This window comes from Rhopalosiphum padi, chromosome 4, assembly GCF_020882245.1.
Source record: "Rhopalosiphum padi isolate XX-2018 chromosome 4, ASM2088224v1, whole genome shotgun sequence".
NCBI classification, from domain to species: Eukaryota; Metazoa; Arthropoda; class Insecta; order Hemiptera; family Aphididae; genus Rhopalosiphum; species Rhopalosiphum padi.
The window spans coordinates 17552075-17574436 of NC_083600.1; the positions used below are offsets into that span (position 1 = coordinate 17552075).

A 22362-nucleotide genomic window follows, 5' to 3' on the forward strand; every position below is an offset into this window, starting at 1 on the left:
TGAAACATATAATAGGAAAGTCAATTTGTGAAAAATATTGTAGTTACCTATATAATTTTATACATATACCACAATATACGCAACTTGTGTTAAAACGATACTAAGTATGTTTAGTGTTTGAACTTTGAACTCTTAATATTTTATTATTACTAGATTCGATTAATCACCTATAATATGCTAAAGAGTAAAATAATGCCTATTAATATTGTGTACTCAAAGATGAAAATAGAAGATAATCTTGGGATCATTAAAAATATTTATGTATTTGTATATTTGTGTATTTTCTAGCGTTCTATTTATATAGTATACATTATATCGATCAAATATCACTAAAAATCACAAGTACCTAACCTATTTTTCAATGATATTAATTACATTTTTATTTTTTGATAAAAATATTTAAATAATAAACTATATTTAATAATATTTATTAAGAAGACACTACACTCGCGTGTGTTGCTTCTGTTTTACAAACGTACAACACTACAACATAGCAAATGTTATGTTTATAAGAATTTATTTTAATATGCTATTATTTAAATTATAGTGAATTAATTTATTAGAATATTCAAAAGTATGATTATTAATTATTATCTAGGTATCTCAAAGGCTTTTATTGATATTTTAATTAAAAAAGAAGTTAGGTATAAGAATTTTAAATCTAAGTTTTTTGTTAATTTTAAAATTGCACTACTTCATTATAACTTGGTTCAAAATTAAATACCAATAAAAGCCTGAAAAATGCCCTAAATAATAATATTACATTTAAATTACCTTAAAAGTCAATTCACAAATAACCGTAAGTGAAATGGTTATTATTGTGAACGTAAAATGTGTTACTCGTTTAAAATAATATTAAAATATTATTATTGCAGGTTTTCGTCATAATGAAAACGAAACAATTCAATATTACTAACATTGGCGCCTTAACAGAAGTTTAATTAGTTATTGATACCTTAAAATGCTAAATACATATATACATATATAGTATACAAATAATATAATACCTATCACAATCTGATGGATCATTGGACACAATCTCTTGACGAATAGCTGAATAATGGATGTAATTATATAGCTCGTAAAAATGTAGATTCACGTGCATTTGTACCATATAGATTTAGTAAAAAGCATTTGCCATTTTACAATAACTTCTACTACTGTATAGTTTAAAATCTTAACAATTAATAATCGAGAAATACATACATAAAATTAAAATATGATTTTAACACTTTATTTAAAATTTTATTTCAAACTAATACCTATATAACATTTCTTTTATGCGTTATTCCCAGAAAGTTTAATATTACTCTATTTCTTATTATGTTCTTCATTTCCTATATATCCTATATAATAGTCATGTATTATTTATAGAAGTTAAACAGCGATCGACAACCTGAATGTAGGGCTTTCGTTAATTTTATCTATAGCTATACATTCGATTTTCCTTCGCTATAAATTATTTGTACCACAGCACGTTGTGCTTGTAAGATTTCATGGCTTTTTGCGTTTCTCGCTACATGTATACGCGGGTATAACAATACTATGATCAACCACCGACGGTAGATAATGAAAATGATGTACAATTTGTATTATATTACGGCGATTTGAATGTATTACAAAAGCTACAGAAAATCTCCGGCCGGTATAACGGTGGGAAAGGACATGGGTACCTACAGCAACAGCAACAGCGGTGACCATCATTGTCATTTGTCAGTAATTACTGTCGTGGGATGTGCGGCGTGAGCGTGTGTCGTGTAAACACCCGCGGTGAGTATGGGCGGGCGTCACTGTCGATTAGTTTTTGACAAGCACAGACTATACTGCAACGTCTACAACTGTATACTGCACTACTGCATAATGCTGTGTAATATTATAATGATTTTAATAATATCGTGTACAGAGTGTCTCACCACCGTTACGTATGTTACTCCGCCGGCGATAGTTTTTTTCCAAATAATTTATACATATATATATTTTTTTCAAGTTATTTTCTGCCTTAAACGAGTTCCGCCCAGTTTTTATAATTAGTGTTCGGGTTTCATGCATTTGCATAAATATTTTTTTAAATGCTCGACATTTTTGTTTTGAATTGTACATCACACGACTACATGACCCAATAAACGTGTTATTAATTCAACACGGGTCAATCCATTTTTTTTATAAAATATTTATTAATAATAATTATTCTATTGTCGTATTAACAAAAATAAAAATAATAAAATAGATAGTTTTAAAACCAATATCGACGTATCGTAGAACGATGCGAATACAGATTAGTGAAATATAATCACTCAGAATCTATAAATTCCAAAATGGAATATTCTATATTATATTAGCTTCTCGTTCTCATAATATCTTATACTCTACGCTATCGAAACGTGTACGAGTCATGAGTAGTAGAGAGTCGATTTTTGGTACAAATTATAATTCATATTTTTTACTACACCTGAGATGGTGCAAATTGTATATGTTTAGTTGAGAGAAAATTATACAAACGCATTTTGGCGAAAATGACAACGGCCATATTATATTTCAGGTGTTGAGGGCAGGGGTACAGGACACGTCGAACATTGAACATTCTGAATAAACGACTTATATAATACCTATAATGTTAAACCATAGTAGCATATTATAGCGTTACAGACGAATGGACAGTAAATAACAGACGTCGATAATATATATCACACTGCAGCGGGCTTGCGTTGTGCGTTATAATATATTATGGATAGGTATATTAAGTGCACCGTGTATACCAGATTCGGACCGGATGATAATATTATATTATATAACTTTATGTAAAATGTTGTAACAACGTTGCGGGATACATGCATGTGTGTGCACGAACGGCTGTCAAAAGCACAGTCCACGGTCACGTGGCGGGCACCACCACGCCGCGGCGAGTCGCCGACGATGTGTGCACGTAACAAACAATAATAATTGTTTATTTCGGGAGATAAAAACGAGGGGTTAGTCGATACAATAACGCGTGTACTACACACAGCCACACAGGTCTCTATTATATTATTACTATTATTATTATTATTATTATTATTAGATCGTCGTGTCGGAGTTTGTACACACATTATTTTCCCAAATTATTTTATTTTCAATTTGAAAACGCGTGTATGCACATACAGTATAAGCTGCAAACCGTGGTTATAATAAAATAAATTGTATTTTATGAGTACATACAACGGGGTATAAAGTACGAGTAGTATATTAGTATAGGAGTTTACACCAATGCTATTCAACGGGTTACAATATAAGCTGTGAGCCTGCGATAGTATGATGTAATCGGCAATAATAGCTATAATGTATAATAATTAATAATGAAGCAAATATCTATGTAAGTATAACTGTGTAGTATATAATTAATCGCGATATTTCGAGGCACTAATAAAATATTTGAGTGTGCTAAGTACTCTCAGTCCCCCTCACCACCTATATAATATAGTTGCGCCTATGGGTGTGTAGGTTGGAAATGTATGTATGGTGTATGGAATAACCGAATAAATGATACACTTTCAAGTGTTATCGCTTATACATCCACCGTATAAATGTATAATAACGGTGTAGTAAGTATGTAACTTAGTTCTCCTGATGAATACCTTAAATTTATAAACGGAGTTGTCTGCAGTTTCTGTCATACACATTTTTAAATATTTTATAAATATAAAACTTATAAGTACCTACATACTCGTTTTTTGACTATGACATTTTAGTAAAATGGTTTAGGTATTTCAAAATAAATAAAGTTCTCAAAAATTCCCGCTTAATAGATGCATTCTATATGAAACAAAAATGTCAAACGATTATAATGTACGATTTAAATCAAACTTTTATTTACGGACGGACGAAAATAGCTTAAAAATCATCTAAACTATAATGGCTCATATGGTATAGACTATAGGTAAAGTACTATTACGATATTATAGCAGTTTAAATTATTCGGATATTTAAATAATTATAAAATACTGTTTATATATTGGTATAAAAAAAATCCATGTCAAGTAGTCATTAAACGTAAAACGGATGACCAAGGTTTTGATGTGCCTGTAATGACAGTTGCCAGTTACTGTAAGTCTGTAACACATGTTCAAACAGTGCATGTTTGAACAATTATTAGTTCAAAAGATAATTTTTCGTATGGTCAAAAATGTAAATATACTAAGCGTATTACAATTTATAATAGTAATTTTGATATTCATTATTCCGTTTAGTTAACCAACTTAACCAAGTTTATGCGTGACAAATAACAAAACCAAATTTAATAAGCTATCTTTTTGACATAATATGGCCTTTAAGTTAAATACAATATATATAATTGTTAATTGTTAATTGTTATCATATAAAAATCAATATTATACTCACAAACATAGTTTTACACTATTATTGCCCCTATTCAACCTTTTTCCACGAGTAATTTTTTTAACGATATTTTTGAATACCTAATTATACAATATACATCAGTATACGATATAGACTAATAGTCTAATAGTATCAACTTACTAATAATATACTATTTATACTTATATAAATATTAAATAAAATACAACAGAAATTTAATGTTTAGGTTCATATTTGTTAAATGGCACTAATAATGATAGATCCCCACATAATTGTCTTCAAAGGCAGGATCGGACTATTAGCCATTACTATTATCTGGTAGTGGTACTATACTTATGTGGCTATGTGTAATTGCTATTATAGCGCCAAATTTAAGACGTTAAAATTGTTTGTCTATTATAAATTAAAATATTTTTTTGGGATCAACGATAGTAATAATATTAATTATAAATTGAGTAGTACCTAACATAATAAATATGACATTTGATGTATGAATGTATACCTATAAAGCACATATTATTAACGATATTATTAACATATTATTATTATTTTATCATTTTGAATACAGAGATAATAATATTGATGACAAAATGCATGTTATAAATATTTTTTTAGTAACTTAATTTTTTATTTTTTTTTTTACTTAAATAATATCAAGATGAAAATCATTGCTTTTAGGTGCATTTCTATTACATCCAGTCCTGTTAAGAAATTAATAAGTGATTATAGTATGGCCATACATAATACATGAGATCATTAGGGAACGGATTTAAATACAAATTACATTTTTTTCTGAATGTTCGAAAACATTGCTTTCCAAGCACAAAGTTCATTTCATACATCAAGGAATTATAAAATGTTTTGCGTTTTCTTGCATTTTTAATACTGCTTTTTAGAGCATATTTTTTTGTGTTTTTAAATCATTTTCAGGAATTGATAAAAATCAATAAAAATTAAGCAGCACCTGATTATACAGTGCTATCATAGTATTATGAAATGCAAGGTAAAAGTATATTATTTAACGAATGTATCTAACTAAATTGTTTATTTATTTTATGGAAATAATTTTCAGAGGAGTAAATAGAAGATAGGAGAACTGGATGAAGATGAAAATGATACGAAAAATTAATACCTAAGAATAAAAATGTATACAATAAAACAAATTTTGTCAATGTTTAAAATAATTTTAAGAACATTTTTTTAGTTCATTTAAAAAAAAAATTCTGTTATGGCTTATGAGTGCATTAAATCATATTTTTTAAAAGCATTTTTTTTTGTTTTTTAGAGAATTTAAATCCGTTCCCTATAGAGATTGGTAAATAACTTTTTTATGAGTGAGATGAGAATGTAATATATTGATATTGATGTTGAAAACTTTTGAAATTTAAATTTTTTTTAATGTAGTTTATAAAACTTACCATGATGTAGTTCATAATCCAAATGTCAAAGTTCAAAGCGCCGTTGAGTTGTTCACCGGTTCTGAAAGTCAAATAGGTACAGATCTTCGAGAATTGCACTGTGGACTGACTCAAGAAGAACGTTAATATCGCATTGTAAGCACGATACAACGAAGATGTCACAGATCACGCTCTTATATATTCAACTCTGACGATACCACAGGCAGGCTTCGGTCGACTCGCAAAGATGACACTTGGGACAGGATCTCCAGGACGGCGAATTATATAGTTAGCCTTGAACGAGCTGGAAAGAAAAAAATCAGAAAAATTGATATATACCTAGGTCCTCAGGGGTTAGAATCAGAACTTGTTCCGTTTACTCTTATTGTACTCATGCCATTGTTAAGTAGGTACCTAATGACAACGTCAGTACGTCACAATGGCATGTGTTAGTGGATTGAAACAGTACTAAAAATCAGTGTATATACACTATACAGTCTTACAAAAAGGAAAATTCTATAGAATTAGAGCAGTCTACCTTTAATCCGATTTTTACGCATATTACTGGACAATACGCGACAATTAATAATGTTATTAAAAACCGCCTTGGCGCCATGCTAACTGTCGTGATACTTACCGGTACAATGTTATTTTATTACCTATATTAAACTCAATCCCGTCTCAAAATTCTATTTGGCTTTTTACTAATAAAAAATAATTAAAAAATAAAAATTTTATACATTTTATTTTATTACACTTATCTAGAAATTACCTAAATACATATTCAAATATTGGAGGGAAAATATTAAGTTTTTATAAAGTTTAAATATGGTGTTGAGTACATTTATGGCAAACCAGTATATTATAAAGGTGTGAAAATGGCTATTGATCCATTTTGTGAGAGTGAAAACATAATTCAACTATCCAAAGTATGTGACAAAGATACTAAAATTATTTTTAAAGAAAAAAAAATATGAAAATAATACACTTACTTTGTTATACATTATCGTAATTCGTAATCGATTTTCAATTTGTATACATATATTATATGGCTTGTAATAATATTGTAAGCATTTTTAGTGAATTGTTGTTGACCCAAAAAAAATCGAATTGGCCAAACATGTGCTGCTTTAGGTTTATGGTTTATGCGACAGCTACGACAAATCAAGCCTAATGCCATGACCCATCGACTACTTTAATAATCAATAAGCATATTAAGCTGTATAGGAGATAGTATTTGAAGAATAAGTGGCTTTATATTTAGATGAACATTGTTTTCACGATAACATTTTGACGAGTAATAATAAGTTCAAGTGTGGTGTCCAGTACTCCAGTGTCCTGAATACAATCGATAATTTTTCTTTAAACTTAAACTTATTATATAAATTACATCAGTACCAGCTTATTTACATCTTGTACCATTGTCTGTATTCTGTTCTATAATATTGTGTTAATGAATTCATCAAACATACAGTAACGTAGTTATAATAAGTTATAACAGTTCGTAGGTTCGTTCTTGTTCAGTAGGTATTAAAATTAAATATTTAAATTTATTAGGTAGGTAAGTACTTTTCTATTGTGATTGTGGTTTTATTGAATATACAATTAAACAATTTCATAAATCATAAAAATGAAACTTGTAACTTATTTTTATTAGGCTGCAGGTGGCTGGTCAACAGTGTTGACTCAACACTAACATGAAATTAAAATATTTTTTATGTACACATATTGGATTGTATACGTTTTTAATCCAATTTCGATGCCAACCCGTCTACTACCTATACACATTTTAAAATATCAAGTATTAATCTATACAGTGGCGTACACACATAATTTCAATGGGGGGGGGTTATATTAAAAATTACACACACATATATATTTATCAAACCATTATTTAATTTTTACAGTACAAGATCTAGTTTTCTTGGTATTTTTGCCAACTCATCAATGACCTCTTCAGGAGTTAAATGTGTACCACATAACAACATAAAACTTTTGTTTGAAAAATCTATATACTAAATATTTAAGTAATACTCACTGCTTTGGGCGTTTGTAGTCTTTTTAGAAGTTGATGTTGATGACATGAAATTGCCCAACGTCAACTGCCGTTTATTGGACATTTTTAATTTTATTAACAAATAACAACACAATGGCATAGAGTATAGACTATAGAGTAAAACACATTATAACGGCGAAACAGCAAAACGTAATGTCGTATAATAAGTACCCGTAGCCCGTAGGTATAAGCAAGACAAAATAATAATTATATTATCAGTTATTAATGTAATTTGTTAGTGATCTAAAATTAACTTCCCGTAACCCGTCTATGTAATCATTAATCAATAATCATAAACACAATTTCAAGAAAATAATATAAAATCGTATTTATACTTCGTGGAATAATATTCTTGGATTATTCTAATTATAATTTCGGCAGTGACGGTTATTTTTGATTTTTATTTTTCTACAAATATGTTACGAAAATAAATTATTTACAATTTTAACCATTTTCGTATAGGTATTCGTATATTTAAAAAGTTAAGGGGGGGTGGTTGAACACCCCCCCCCGTGTGTACGCCACTGAATCTATACAAATAATCAATTTACATTTAAGCTGAATGATGTACAAACTTTGTTATTATAGGTATTCAGTTACCTATTTAGATTTAGATTTGTGTGTTAAGATATATTTTTGGTTTATTTTTTTCAAGATTTTATATGTATATATTATATATTATATATAAAATAGTCAAGACTGCTCATGGGTCTATACTTGATTTGTTGTCATTAATTTCAACTCTCAAGTCTTCAAAAAAACTGCCTTCGTTCTCAGATATGGCTCAAGACAAACAAATGCTTTAATGTGCCAAGCCATTATGTTATAATATTTTACACATAGTTTAATAGCACGAGATAAACAAAATAACATGTAAAATAATAACGTCGTTACACTTGTTAATTTCATGCGAAAATACACTGGGCGTCCTATGCAACAGCGATAGCAATCCGTTGTGACTTGTCGTCCACCAGTGGTGGAGTGTGGAACGACGTCTTACAACAATCAACCAAAAAATAATAATAATAATAATATTATTTTACACTATTGTAAAGACATTACGGCATAGAATACAGAATAAATAATTCACTATCTTTAAATTCTTTATACATTTTGGTATATCTATTTTACAGGATAGTTGAATTGCACTTATTACCTACAAAGAAATGGTCGAATTGCACTTGGATTGAAAAAAGGACTACCTGTTTTTTACCTGAGTGCAGTTCAACCATTACCTTTTTAAAATCCAAGTGCAATTCGACAAAAATAAGTACAATTTGACCATACCCCTACTTAAAATTTTTAAATGCGGCGCGAGCGATACCATATAGATATTAGGTACTCAAACCAAATTGTTGATGCAGGGTAGGAGGGGTAGATAATAGATATGAATCGGGTGTAAGTTATCCCGCGCAAAAAGTTAAAACGAAACAGTTTTACTCAAGATTCAAGAATATACTAACAGTTAGTACGGGCTCTTAAGGTCAGTGGGTGTTTAGAATGTTTAGATTACAATAAAGTGTATCACAGTTTATCAAATCATTATTAATTATAAGTACGTATTTTTTTGTTTAATACATTTTACGGATAGTATACTCATAGGCGTAAATTTGCCTTGTTAGAAGGGGGGGGACTAAAATTATAAACATAGAACAGGCCCGCGGAAGGTTTCGCCCCATACTCCTATATATAAATTTTACAATTTTATTGTAACTTTTATTATATAAGATATACCTACATAAAAACTTCAAAATTATTTACTTAACGGCGTTATAACTTTTTATCGTTGTCATTATAAAATATTATAACGTATAGCTCAATCATTTTAATTTTATTATAAATTTACAATACAAAATTCATACATGAAGCTTAAATGTTTACATATAACACATACCTAATATAGTATAATATCTTGATTAGGAATCACGTTTTACATTTTACAATTTTCACTAAAAAAGAACCTTAAATTTCTTGAAAAACTATGATAGTACCTACTATACTTGATCATGTAATTCATCTAGAACATTTTTGTTAATTTGTTATAGATCACTGCTTTTTACAGTTTAACGTGCATACTTTCTATTTGCTTCTTAATTATATGAGTAATAACAAAACTTTCTATATAGTTTTTAGCAAATACTTTAATTTTTTAATGCATATATTTGATGTTTTTATAGGGCATTTAAGTCTTTGCTCTAGTAAATATTTATTATACTATTTGGTATCAGTTAAATATAAAATTTAATAACCATGAGACGTCATTTGTCAATCTAAGATTATGAAAGTAAATACTTACTATAACAGTCAATCCATTATTATGCAATATTTTCCTTTAATAACAGCCAGCTTGTAATACTTGGGCTAAATGCAGATGGATAATAAGTAGTCAAGTCCTCCAATTGCTTGCTATTTGGTAAAATGGATAACTTTTAAATTTTATAGTTTGAAGCACCATACATTTGTACCTACATATTTCACATTCAAATAAGTATGCAACATTACTTATACTTATTCGGCTAACAAACTCGTAGACATCATTATATCAAAATTGTATCTTACCAATGTGGACCCTCCTGCTCTCCTATAAATGTTGCGCTTATTTTATTATTTTCCACATTAGTAATAGTTTGTAAACATGACATAGATTAATTACTTCCACATTATTGAAGAGTGAATTGCTCATAAAAATGATTATTTAAAAAGCGCAAAGGCTCAAACTTGTTGAATAAATCAAATCATAGAATATAAAAATGATTTAATTAAATATAAAGGCCCTATTCTGAAAATGTTTAAGGCTATACATATATATTAGATTAACTAATTGCCAATTGTGAGGTCTTCACACTGAAACTAACATTTTTGTTAATAACTATTTATTATTAAAAATTTAAAACTAATACACCAGTTAATAAAGAAATTAAATTTTTTGATAACTGTTATTGTAATAAATAAAATTGATTTAACTTTTTCTCTTCAATATTACAATTAATTTAATTGCAAATATTAAAAAAATACTTGAAAATTATGCTCCAATCAAAAATGCATAAAATGTAATATTAAAAAGTTGACAGATAAAATGTTTTTGTCACTAGTCCATACAATTTCAACTTAATTATTAGTATCTTACTATCATAATAATTCAAGAACAAAATAATGTAATTTTTAAATATTACTCAATACTCATATAAGTACTAATCAGATTTTTTTAATTATCATCAAACATCACACTACCCATCTTAAAATGAACACATTTATAGTATTTTTAGTAAAAGCAAAAATAATTATTAAATACATATATGAAAATAAATATTTTGATCACAGGGATATCCAACATACTGATTGGACGTGTTTGAATTCGAAATCACAGAGTAAATAATGTACAGAGTAAGCAACTAAAACATTATCTCAAGGATTAAAACACGGATATAAACATATATTAATCTATACAACATATATTTTGTTTATTTTATTATGAAAAAACAAAAACTTAAGAGTGGCATTTAATATATTAAACCACAATAAGTATCGGTTGTAACAAAAACATATTCTCAGTGAATTATGAAAAATGTTAATCAAGTTATTTAAATGTTAAAGAAATTCCTGTCGATTACCCGTGAACATTTGGTATTATTATTATATAATATATATACTTTTTAAATACAAAAACTACTTATAAAATACATGAGAAATAATTTAAACATTTTAAATCTAAAATTAAAATTAAATAAACACTATTGACCAAATGAAAAAAGGGATTTCTTTATTTTTTATTTTTAACGTAATTTATTGTTATAATCATAGCTATCTATTTACATTATTCATTTTGTAAAATATATATATTTGTATAATATATATTATATCATTTTTTTTAATGTAACAAGGCAACAAACACAATGTGTTATATAAATAAATTACATAGAAGAGCAGGAGCTGATTTGCTAGTATTTTTAAATTGTTATCACCGCGGAATTTAAAAATAATAATAGAATTTCCGTCAGTTAAGTTTTTCATTATTGAGTGTGGTGGGTAGGAATATGTACAACAAATATATTTTTTGCACAGTTGCAGCACGAAAAATATTACTGTTTTATACACAAAAGACCTAAACATTAAATAATAACCTTTTTTTTTAATAGAAATAATACAAGTAAAAAATAAAAAACAAAATTGTTTTTGAGTGTGATATTCCTGAGAAAAAGGTGTTGATTTTTTTAAAGTTTTTTTTTTTCATTAACTTTGTCCAAAGCAAAAAAAGCAGCATTGTCACATCGAGGAACTCACTGTAGAACGCCAACAGCATTTGGAGAAGTTATTCCGTTCCCACCTGCTAAAAAAAAAGTGATTTTATAACTAAAATAGTAAAACACTCATAAATAATAACAAAACTAGTAAATTTTTCAAAAAAAAAAGGTTTTAATAGTTATCATATTTTTATAATTTTTTTTAAAACAGTGATAAATTTGTCTCAAGTTCACTGATAATTATCAAAAATTGGAAGAATATTGATAATTAATTATATTTTTAAAAAACTAATAGTAAACACTTTTAGTTTATTTTCTAAAGAAGGACATTTTAAATAAAAATATTTGAATATACTAATTACATATTTAAAACACCCCTAGTTATTATCTACCTGGTAAACATTGTTTTATACCTCAAACTCATTTTAATTTATCATAACATCCATCAACAATTTCTTTAAGAAAATATTTTTATTTAGTAATTTAAATAAACAAAACATTAGTTAAAGAAGCATTTAAGAATTGTAAGTTTATACATTTGCTTAATAACACATAAGAGAAAACAGTTTTGAAATTATAAACAGGTATACATAACCTTTATGTTTTGAGTTTTCAAAACAGAACATAAATTTGGTTAGAGTTCAAATACTTCAAATTAAAATTTTATATCAAACACTTAGATCATATAAATTTTACTTCAACTATTATCTAAAAAACTGTATATTATATGAAATAAAAATGTAATATTTATTTGTCTATAATAACAAAGGTATTAAGAGTAATACAACATACTTGAAGTACAGAACACCTTAATTTAATAATTAAATACAATTTATAAAAATATCACATTTTTCAAAATTATAATCAAATCTAAAGTAACTTACAATTTAAAATATACATTGTAAATAACTTATTTTAACAGTGTGAATAGTAATTTGATATATATATATATATATATATATATAATGATCTAAAATTGATACATTTATAATAAATATATAAAATATACATTTTGATGAGATTTTAAGAATTGTTTAAATTTTAACTCATGTTAAGGGTATAAGATGATATTGCATATTGAGGAAAATAACCAAAATTCAAGTAAAAACCAAATTTATTAATATTTTTTTAATATAACATTTAATGAATTTAAATGCTTAATTATTATTTAAATTAACTTAAAAAGTCTTGTTACGACTGAATTATACTGTTATTTTATATAATTTACAAAATAGATAATTTATTTAATAAATACATGATCATAAATAATAGTAGTGATTGGTACAGGTTGAATTATAACTTTCAATATAAACAAATATTGAATAACTTTATATCTAACATGACAGTTAAAAGTATTTTACATGTTATCAATGGTTAAAAGTTAAATAATAACAATTAGAATGAGTACTACATTTATTTTAAAATTTAAATCATAATTATTAAGTACCTGTAATTGGTGTTGGAGATACAGACGATGTGCCCAAATTAATTCGAGACTGCTCTTTTACAACTGGATCTAAAACAATAACATAAATATAAAATATAATTATTTATTACTCACTGAAATCAATATATAATATAATGGATTCCACATCAAATTAGTATAAAATTATAGGTCTATAAATCATTTAACTCAAATCTTCTATAGTGTATTTCTTAATTTTTCAAGAAAAGAAAAATTTAAGTTTATGCTCTAAGTCTAAGTTAAGTATACATTTTAAGTAAAATATATCATGTACATTTTTTGAAATTCAAAATCCACCTTTTTCAAAAGAAAACTGAGTTTTTACATATTTACAAACATTTTTAGGATTTTTGTAACACTCATTAGTCTGGTATTAATGTTCACTTGAACTCTCACATGATATATTTAACGTACATTACCCTTTTGACGCGACCACACGTGATGTGGCCGGTCATAGGAGAGATATCGAGAATTAAGTTGAAAAAATTACGCACGGTACGGGATTTGAACCCGCGACCCACGAAACTGGGGTGACAGTCTCGTAACAATGAGCCACCGCGGTCTTATCAGCTTAACCTCGATATTCTCCTATCTGGGCCAGAGTGGCAGTGTGTACGGCTGAGGAGAAGCGCAGGCGCTAGGGCCGTGTCACTTTCTCTAACCATTGACTTAATTTTTATGTATGTCATAGAGATTGTGAGTAATAATATCTTTAATGTATAATTTTACAACTAGGAAAGGCCTGTGAAATCCTCATCATTAATAAATTTCCATTTATCATGCAATAGTAATCATAAATTCCTAGTCATTATCACTTTGTAAGATAACATGATCTATGATTTGCAAAAATATTCTATAAGTTCAAGTGCTACTTCTGATGTTCTTTAATACTGTAATGGTTATTATGTCAATAAAATAATATATTTGGAAGCAGCCTTGCCTACACTGCAACACAAATATTTAAGATAACATATACACCACCCACTACATATAGTTGATGGCGATTAGGAGAAAACCAGAACTGCAAAAATGTATTCTATAAATTTTACAATGTTTTTGTGAAATTATACCATTTTTTTTTTTGACCAACAAACTTCATACTTTTTACAAGTAATTCAAACTACAAATTATAGAATATAATGTCTATTTTTATTAAGTCAAGCACTTTTATCACAGAGCAATATCAAGTAGAGTAAAATTAGTTTTATAATAGTTTTAAAAAAACCTAACCATTGTCAACCTCATATATTTCTTAACTTCGGAAAAGATGATCTGGATAAAATAAAACAAAATGTTCTAAATAGACATAAAATTACTCTTTTCAAAAAATGACCAATTTCTTACATAGTCTATGAGATTAAGACATATAACATGTGTACAATTATGCTAGAGCGATAAAAAAGCTTTACAGATGAGAATTAGATAATTTGATAAACTTAGTTTGATTTTTTAATTGTTTATGTCAATATCAATATTTTGAATGGAATGTTGGAAGGAACCTTATTAGACAAACAGCAGAGTAGCAATTGAAGCCCTCGGTGGAACAACTGGGCAAATCCATTTTAGAACAAAATAAATTTTTCAGCTTTTTGTTAAAAAAAAAAATTTTCAATTCGGTATAAAAATTAAATTTTTCGTATTTTTTTCTATCTAGCTACACTAAATATGAACACTGAGGACTTTAATCAAAGAAAAACTTTTTAACATACCAATTTCCTTGGTAGTTAATAAACCCTTAAATATACTTTTAAATTAATAATCTATAATACTTAAAATCATACTTTAAATGAGTCAGATTGAAAACTTTATACAAAATCACTATTCCAATTTAAATGAAGACACTTAACTCAATAAATTTCTTTAGAATTGCATATCTCCAGATAATTAAGAAATTCAAAATTTCATAGTAATCATCATTCTCATTTAAAAAATTTATATTATATAAGTACTTACAAAAATATGGATGATCCATTGCTTCTCTAGCAGTCAACCGTTCAAAATGATCATAACGCAAAAGTTTATCTAAGAAATCTAAAGCTTCTGGTGTTACAAGGTGTTGATTTTCACTATGCACAAAACGCTCCCACCGTTTTCTTGAATGCCTAAAATAAGTAAAAATACCCAGTTTAATCCACTTAATAATTAAACTATTAGATAACTCAATTTAATAATAGCAATTAATCCTTATGTATATACCTTCCTAAAATATCAGAAAATCTTGGATCCAATTCAACATGATACTTGTCTAAATATTCAAATAGTTCTTCTGTTCCTAGAACCTTAGCAATACGCACAAGTTGATCGTAATTGTCATGTCCGTGGAAGAATGGCTCTTTTCTGAATATCATGCTAGCCAACATGCAGCCAAGTGACCACATGTCTAATGAGTAATCATACATCTAAAATAATAATTTCGAATTTTGATATAAGAATATAACCATCGAAATTAAAAATAATATTATATTTAAATATAAACCTGATAATCAGCGAGTAATTCTGGACCCTTGAAATATCTGGAGGCAACTCGAACATTGTATTCTTGACCAGGATGATAAAACTCAGCTAAACCCCAATCAATTAACCGCAATTTTCTGTTTTCATGGTCGATCATAACATTGTGAGGCTTTACATCACGATGCATGATGCCCATACTATGGCAATAGTCCAATGCCTACAATAAAGATATTTCATTATTTTATTTAATAACATTTATTCTAAAGATAAGAAGTTTTTGTTACTAAATCATGTTAGAATGTATTTTGATGTCAATGTTATCAACTCAAAATTATCAGGATTAAAATAAAATAAATAAAATATTAAAAATATTATATTATATGTTATAAAAAAATGTTTATACCTTGAGCAACTCATAGAGATAAAATCTAATATCATAGTCATTCAGCGTCTGGTAGAGTTGTTTAAAGTCCATATTGTTAACATGCTCAAATATAAGAGCAGGTGTACGTGATACAGGGTCTTTAACCACTGCTTGCAGCGATATAATATTGGTACCACCCCTCAAATTTTCAAGAATTTTTATTTCTCTTTTGATTTTCTTTTTTTTAACAGGCTGTAAAAAAATAATACATTTTATAGTAATGAAAATTTAAATAAAACATTGTTTGTTGCTAGAATTATTAATTACCTTTAATATTTTCACAACACATTTTTCACTATTTGTTACATCAATTGCTTCAAATACTTCACTATATTTACCTCTACCAAGTTTACGAACCAACTGATAGTCATCTTGTTGCCTAAAATAATAAAAATTAACACAATCTTAAAAATTCATAGGCATTAATAACTTTATAAGACTTTCTAGTATGTTTAAAATTATAGATCGAAATAGCAACATTTAAGAAAATAATAGTTATATTTTATTATGACCTATTACAATGAGGTATTCATAAAATTAATTAAGTAAAAATAATACAATAAAGAACTGTTCTGTGCTCTTATTAAAAACCAGCCACAAACAAATATAATTTTATCAATAAAATATTGATGTTTTTGTTTATGAATATAAGTATTTTATTATAGGTAGGTTTCTAAATTACTATGATTAATTTCTATTAGCATATAAGTATATAACTAATGAAAAGTATCGAAGTATACAACTTAAATATTTTTAGGTACTAACAAATTAAGTATAAAAAAATTGGTAAATAATATTAATTTCACTCAGAAGTTTATAATTATAATAAACCTAAGTAATGTAGGTGAAACTCAAGTTATATTCATATTACAAATTTATTGTAATTATTAGGAATAAAAAATTCTATTAAGTACTTATTTGAATAGTATTTAAATATTTAACTGTTAGGGAAATGTTGAAGGTAAAAACTTTTCCAAAAATTAACATTATATCATGATAAACACAAATGATCAAAAGACTTACCCCCATTCAACAGTGTAAGATTCGTAGTCCCAGTATTCTCTGGGTTTGTGAGAATTTACATCAGCATAAACTCGCGCCCGACTTGGCAGCGCCATTTGATTAATGAACCTGACAGTAGTTTGATTGTTAGCAACTGTCCGAAACCTTGTTCCGGTCGCACTTAACACGCAGCCGGTGTCTGATGGTATCGGCAAAGAAGGGCAATCGAGAAAACAAAAAGCAATACACAGCAAATATTAGAGCATACCTTTAAATATTATATAGCATTCTTATGACGAGTGCCTAGTACGACAACAATGATGGGTCGGTTCTTCAGTACTCTCTAGTAGGTACTTACATTATATAAATTTACGGTGCACATAGAGATGAATATGATTTTCTAGGTTATTGGTGATAATAAATGTGTTATTTTTTTTATAATATATTGTAGAATTTTTTTTATTTAATAATAATAGTTAGAATTTAGATGGTATAAAATTTACCTAGGAAAAGCAAATCGCACGACGAGAGACCGCGGGAAATCCGACTAAAATAAAAACGGTGCACCAACAAAGTACGGTGAACGAAAAGCATGTAAATCCATAAAGTGTGCGAATACGTGTACTCGGAGTGGCTCGACGGCGACGGGTCAAAAAGCCGACGATATGATAAGTATCAGCAGCATAAGGGCGACGACGACGTTCATTAATAATTGTATAACATTATTTTTATTATCAAACGTGCGGGGGCCTCAATACGGTAGAAGGCGGCGGATCGAAAGCCGCCTCGTTTACAGTTTGGCCGTCAAGGGAAACGTGCAATGACGTACCTACCGACGGACCGCCGACGTCGATACCGAATGCCAATGTCGCCGCCGACGCCAGTTGCCTCCTACACGAGACGCTGACGGCGGCAGGACGTGGATGGTAGGTACACACGTTTTCGTGTGGCAAGGAAAAATTGTTTTCCACCAAAACCCCAAAACAAACAAATACCCCCCAAACGTACCTGCTATAACATTTTCCGACGACGGGCCGTGTGCTCAGCTAAACGCCGCTAGCATGTTCCGCATACGGCGACGGTGGCCAAAAGTAATCGCTGTCCGGACGATAGTGGCGAACCGGGGCGGCGGCGGCGGCGGTAGCGGTACGAATGTGCGATGCGATGGACGGAGCGCGAATGAGAGCGCACGCGCGTGTCGCGGTCGTACGAGACGTGAGAATCGTACGGCGAACAATATTCGTAATAACAATATTATTATCGTTATCGTTGTAGTCGCGAGATTTTCTGTTCCGTCGGATTTCCCGTCTCCAGAGCGGGTCGTCGTACAAGATCGGCAGCGGCAACCCCTGGGGCGGTGTGCGTGACGACGCGCTGCCGTCGACAAACGGTCACACGAACGGAAATTTTTACGAATTTTTTTTTTTAATATTATTTTTGTTCAAACGCGACTCGACGGCCGGCGGAACGATACGATATGTCGATATATGTTATATGTATAATGTATATTATTATATTAAGCCCGCGCGCGTGTGCCGAGAAAAAGAAACCGTACACACACACGCACACATCCACACGCCCGTATGTATAAACTCCGATACTCGACGCCGTGAATCGCGTATTTGTGCGTGCGTGTGCGTGAATGTGTTCGGCCGTGTACGTGTGTTTATTTGTGTGAGTATAGCGCGCGCGCGCACCGGGCGAAGTAGTTGCGTTGACGGAGAATCCAAAATGGCCAGGCTGACCCGTTCGCGGGACCGACGACGACACGATGACGGTACGCCACCAAAGAGGTTGTAAACGCATAACCCCGCGCCAGAGACCGAAATACGAATAATACACATACTACGATACCTACCGTATTATTATTTTTTATTTAATGAAAATTCGAGGACAATTTGAGTGAATATAAAAAGATTAGTACCTAATACCTATAGATAAGTACAGATTAAACTTCATTCAAAAATAATACATATTAGAAAAAAAAATTAGAAAAATTATAACTATTGAGTTTCAAAGGTAGATGGTACTAGAAAAGAAGATCCCGTATCGACATTGGTGCGAGACATTAACTGCTTAACGGTTTCGTTGCACAAGTAGTCGGTAGTGGAAAGAGAAATAGAAAATAGAACAGCTGTTCTAAATAAACGCCAAGGAACATTAAAAAAAAAAGACGAAAAGAGGAGGACGGATATATTTACTTTATAAATTAAAAAAAACTCATTCGAGAAGGATATTCCCGCGGGACGCTTATACTCCACCAAAGGTGTCAAATCACAAACACATTAGCAACCGAGGAACAGTCTCGAGGCTCATAAAGATTGCGTAACAGACGATTGGCAAACCGCAAGAACCGTCGCTGTATACCGCCCTTTCGAGCTTACAAGAATCACCCAGAGTGTGGGGATCCCAGACAACCACATCATGCTAAACTGCTCAAGGACTGTTATTATTATTATTGTTACTTGGTGTTTTTATTTCAACAATCGTTTTACTTACCTTTCACCTAAATCACTATAGGTGTCGGTGTACATTATTATTGCACAACCTATCAAATGATTCTATGGTTCAACTAATCGTATATTATTCAAAGTCAAACATGCGTTAATCAGTACCACAATTAAAGATTTATCTAAAGCCTAAAGGTATATCTTTAATCGTAATCAATACATCACTCGAACGTGTATAAATATTTATATGATTGTCTCTATCTTACAAACGTACATGATGTAAAGGTACAAGTGTACAACATACCAAATTAACGTTCGTCAAAACCGTTCTATGTTACTAGTTTTGACGTTAAATGTTAGAGTGAATTTACCTATATTTTAAAATTTTAATGCATGGATATTAGGTAGGACACCTTGTAAGCTATTATTTAATTTTAATTTTGAAACGAGTTATGAGAATTTTAAAGTTGTAAATGTTGTATATTATTTTACATAGTTAAAATTCGCTTTAAAGTAAATACATGCTCGCATTATATATATTATAATTTATAGTAATTCCTCGTGTAGTTGTGTTTTACTAGTATGATTTAATACAAAATCACTTTTAAAAGTCATTTGAACTAGGCAATATATAATAATAATATATCTGTATACATTTTTAATAAATATTGAGCGATTACAATTACAAATAAGACACTCACACTTAAATTTTTTACTTTGAACACACTGACAAGTCACTAATAACATTATGACATTAAGTTAAATTGCTTGTGGTATTTTCACAATCCATTATACTATTATAGTCCCTTTAAGCAGAAAATAAAGTGAGAATTGATTGAAATTATTTTAAGGCACTGTTTTACTACATTCACGTTTTATGTGTATACTTTGTTATCTATCTATTAAAAAACACGGGTGTCCGATAACATTGAAAAACTTTAATATATTGTACCTGTATACAATTTAGTATATCATCATTGATTATACTATTATTTTCATATTCTTCATATTTGTGAAATCAATGGGGTACAGAGGAATTTTAAGCACGGATATAGATACTAGTATCTATATCCGTGATTTTAAGGTACGATGTATTTATGTTGTATTAATATATATTAATACAGTGTGACCAGGATTTCAGACAGGTAACACTAAATATTTCAACTGGATTATCTTGTATTGAAATTAAGTTTTCGGGGAATAAAAGGGAGTACTAAAATACATATTTTCAGATAAATTTCAAATCATCATCCCTTTCGATATACGCTACGTAATACAATTTTTTTTTAAATAGCAACATCAATTTTTTCCTGCCAAAATTTATCAAGTTGAAGTAAGTCAAAATTCGAATTTATGTATATGTTTTTAATGAATTTATAAGTTATAATCACTATAAATAATATAATAAGTATCAAATAAGTGTTTAATTATGTGCTATTTGCTTGTGGTGAACCTAACGAAAACAGATACTTGTATTTTGAGTAAGTGATAATTTTTATTCAGTTAACAGTAATAATATGATTAAAATCAAGGACGTACCTAGAGAGTAAGGGTTCAACTCCGGTCCCAAATTGTTTTCAGAGTATGGCGTTGATTACAACTTGAACTATTTTTATAGTGGAATTTTATTTTAATCTATAATAGTTCTAATAACGACAAAATAATCAGATAATGTAATAATGAAAGTATTTAATTTGACGAAAAAGATTATTTTACTTAAAATCACTCAATCAGTTCACTAACTAAAACAAATCAATTTAAAAAAAAAAACATACAATTTATTTTAAAGAACCCAAATTTGGTTTGTATTATTTTTGTGGCATCCTCTTAATATAAAAATAGAAAAAAAACAAAATGTGTAATTTTAAACTATTACATTATTTATCTAAAATTAAAATAATGTGACAAAAATATAATAAATTAAATGAATTGACTTGAAATATTATAAAATTTAGTCATTTTAACAAACAACGATTTAATATCAATTCAAAATGTAAAAGACTAAAATTTTTATAAGAGTTTTTCTGAATTGTTAATTTTAAAACAATTAAACAAACATGAAACTTATCAACAACAATTAATATATAAATATATCGTCCCTTACATAATGATTACATAATTTAGTTTTATATAATTTGCCACTTTTTTACATAGTTTAGATTTAAAGTTGCATCATTTATATATAATTTTATTTTTTATTTTAATTTCATTGATTAAGTTATTTTTGTGATAAATTTTATATTTAATCTTTTTCTTTGTACTTACTTTTATTCGCCCAACAATTTAACAACGTAGATTATATCATAAGAAAAAAGAAGGCACAATTTAATATAACATATATGCCACATGGGTACATTATAGAATATAGTTTACATCCAAAGAATAGGCGAGAATAATTGCGATATATAGACTATACCTTCACTTTTGAATGTGAAGCATAAATAAAACAAGTTTTATTTTTATCCCTTATTTATTAAAAGTTGTTTGACTAATAAAGTAATAACTAATAATAGAAGAGTCTCA

General features: G+C 28.6%; 2 protein-coding genes across 5 annotated transcripts in view; both read right to left on the reverse strand.

The window, feature by feature from the left end:
* Positions 1–7938, reverse strand: part of LOC132929794 (photoreceptor-specific nuclear receptor-like) — a 62537-nt gene extending 54599 nt beyond the window's left edge. The window contains exons 1-2 of the mRNA XM_060995361.1: positions 7786–7938; positions 5769–6051 (exon numbers count right to left, since the gene is read on the reverse strand). The gene's annotated coding sequence lies outside the window, so the exon portion shown is untranslated. The remainder of the gene's footprint in view (positions 1–5768; positions 6052–7785) is intronic.
* Positions 7939–11912: 3974 nt separating this feature from the next.
* LOC132928996 (casein kinase II subunit alpha) lies at positions 11913–19059 on the reverse strand. Of its 4 annotated transcripts, none has more exons than XM_060994002.1 (9): positions 18398–19059; positions 17411–17588; positions 16655–16766; positions 16367–16579; positions 15986–16180; positions 15706–15908; positions 15463–15611; positions 13492–13560; positions 11913–12130 (listed from the first exon to the last, which is right to left on the reverse strand). In XM_060994002.1, the coding sequence occupies exons 2-9, from the start codon at positions 17503–17505 to the stop codon at positions 12081–12083; spliced, it is 1086 nt and encodes a 361-aa protein (XP_060849985.1). In that variant the 5' UTR covers positions 17506–17588; positions 18398–19059; the 3' UTR covers positions 11913–12080. The 4 variants fall into 4 exon arrangements, with proteins under 4 accessions (XP_060849985.1, XP_060849984.1, XP_060849983.1 ...); XM_060994001.1 differs by lacking the exon at positions 18398–19059 and adding an exon at positions 17893–18238 and having other exon boundaries at positions 11913–12127; XM_060994000.1 differs by lacking the exon at positions 18398–19059 and adding an exon at positions 17893–18232.
* Between the last annotated feature and the right edge of the window lie 3303 nt (positions 19060–22362).

Coding starts and splice junctions, on each gene's coding strand:
- LOC132928996 (XM_060994000.1), bottom strand. CDS start 17,983: ATGCTTTTCGTTCACCGTACTTTGTTGGTGCACCGTTTTTATTTTAGT. Junction 17,589..17,892: donor GTGCGATTTGCTTTTCCTAG/GTAAATTTTATA, acceptor CGATACCATCAG/ACACCGGCTGCGTGTTAAGT. Junction 16,580..16,654: donor GTGTTGTGAAAATATTAAAG/GTAATTAATAAT, acceptor ATTTTTTTACAG/CCTGTTAAAAAAAAGAAAAT.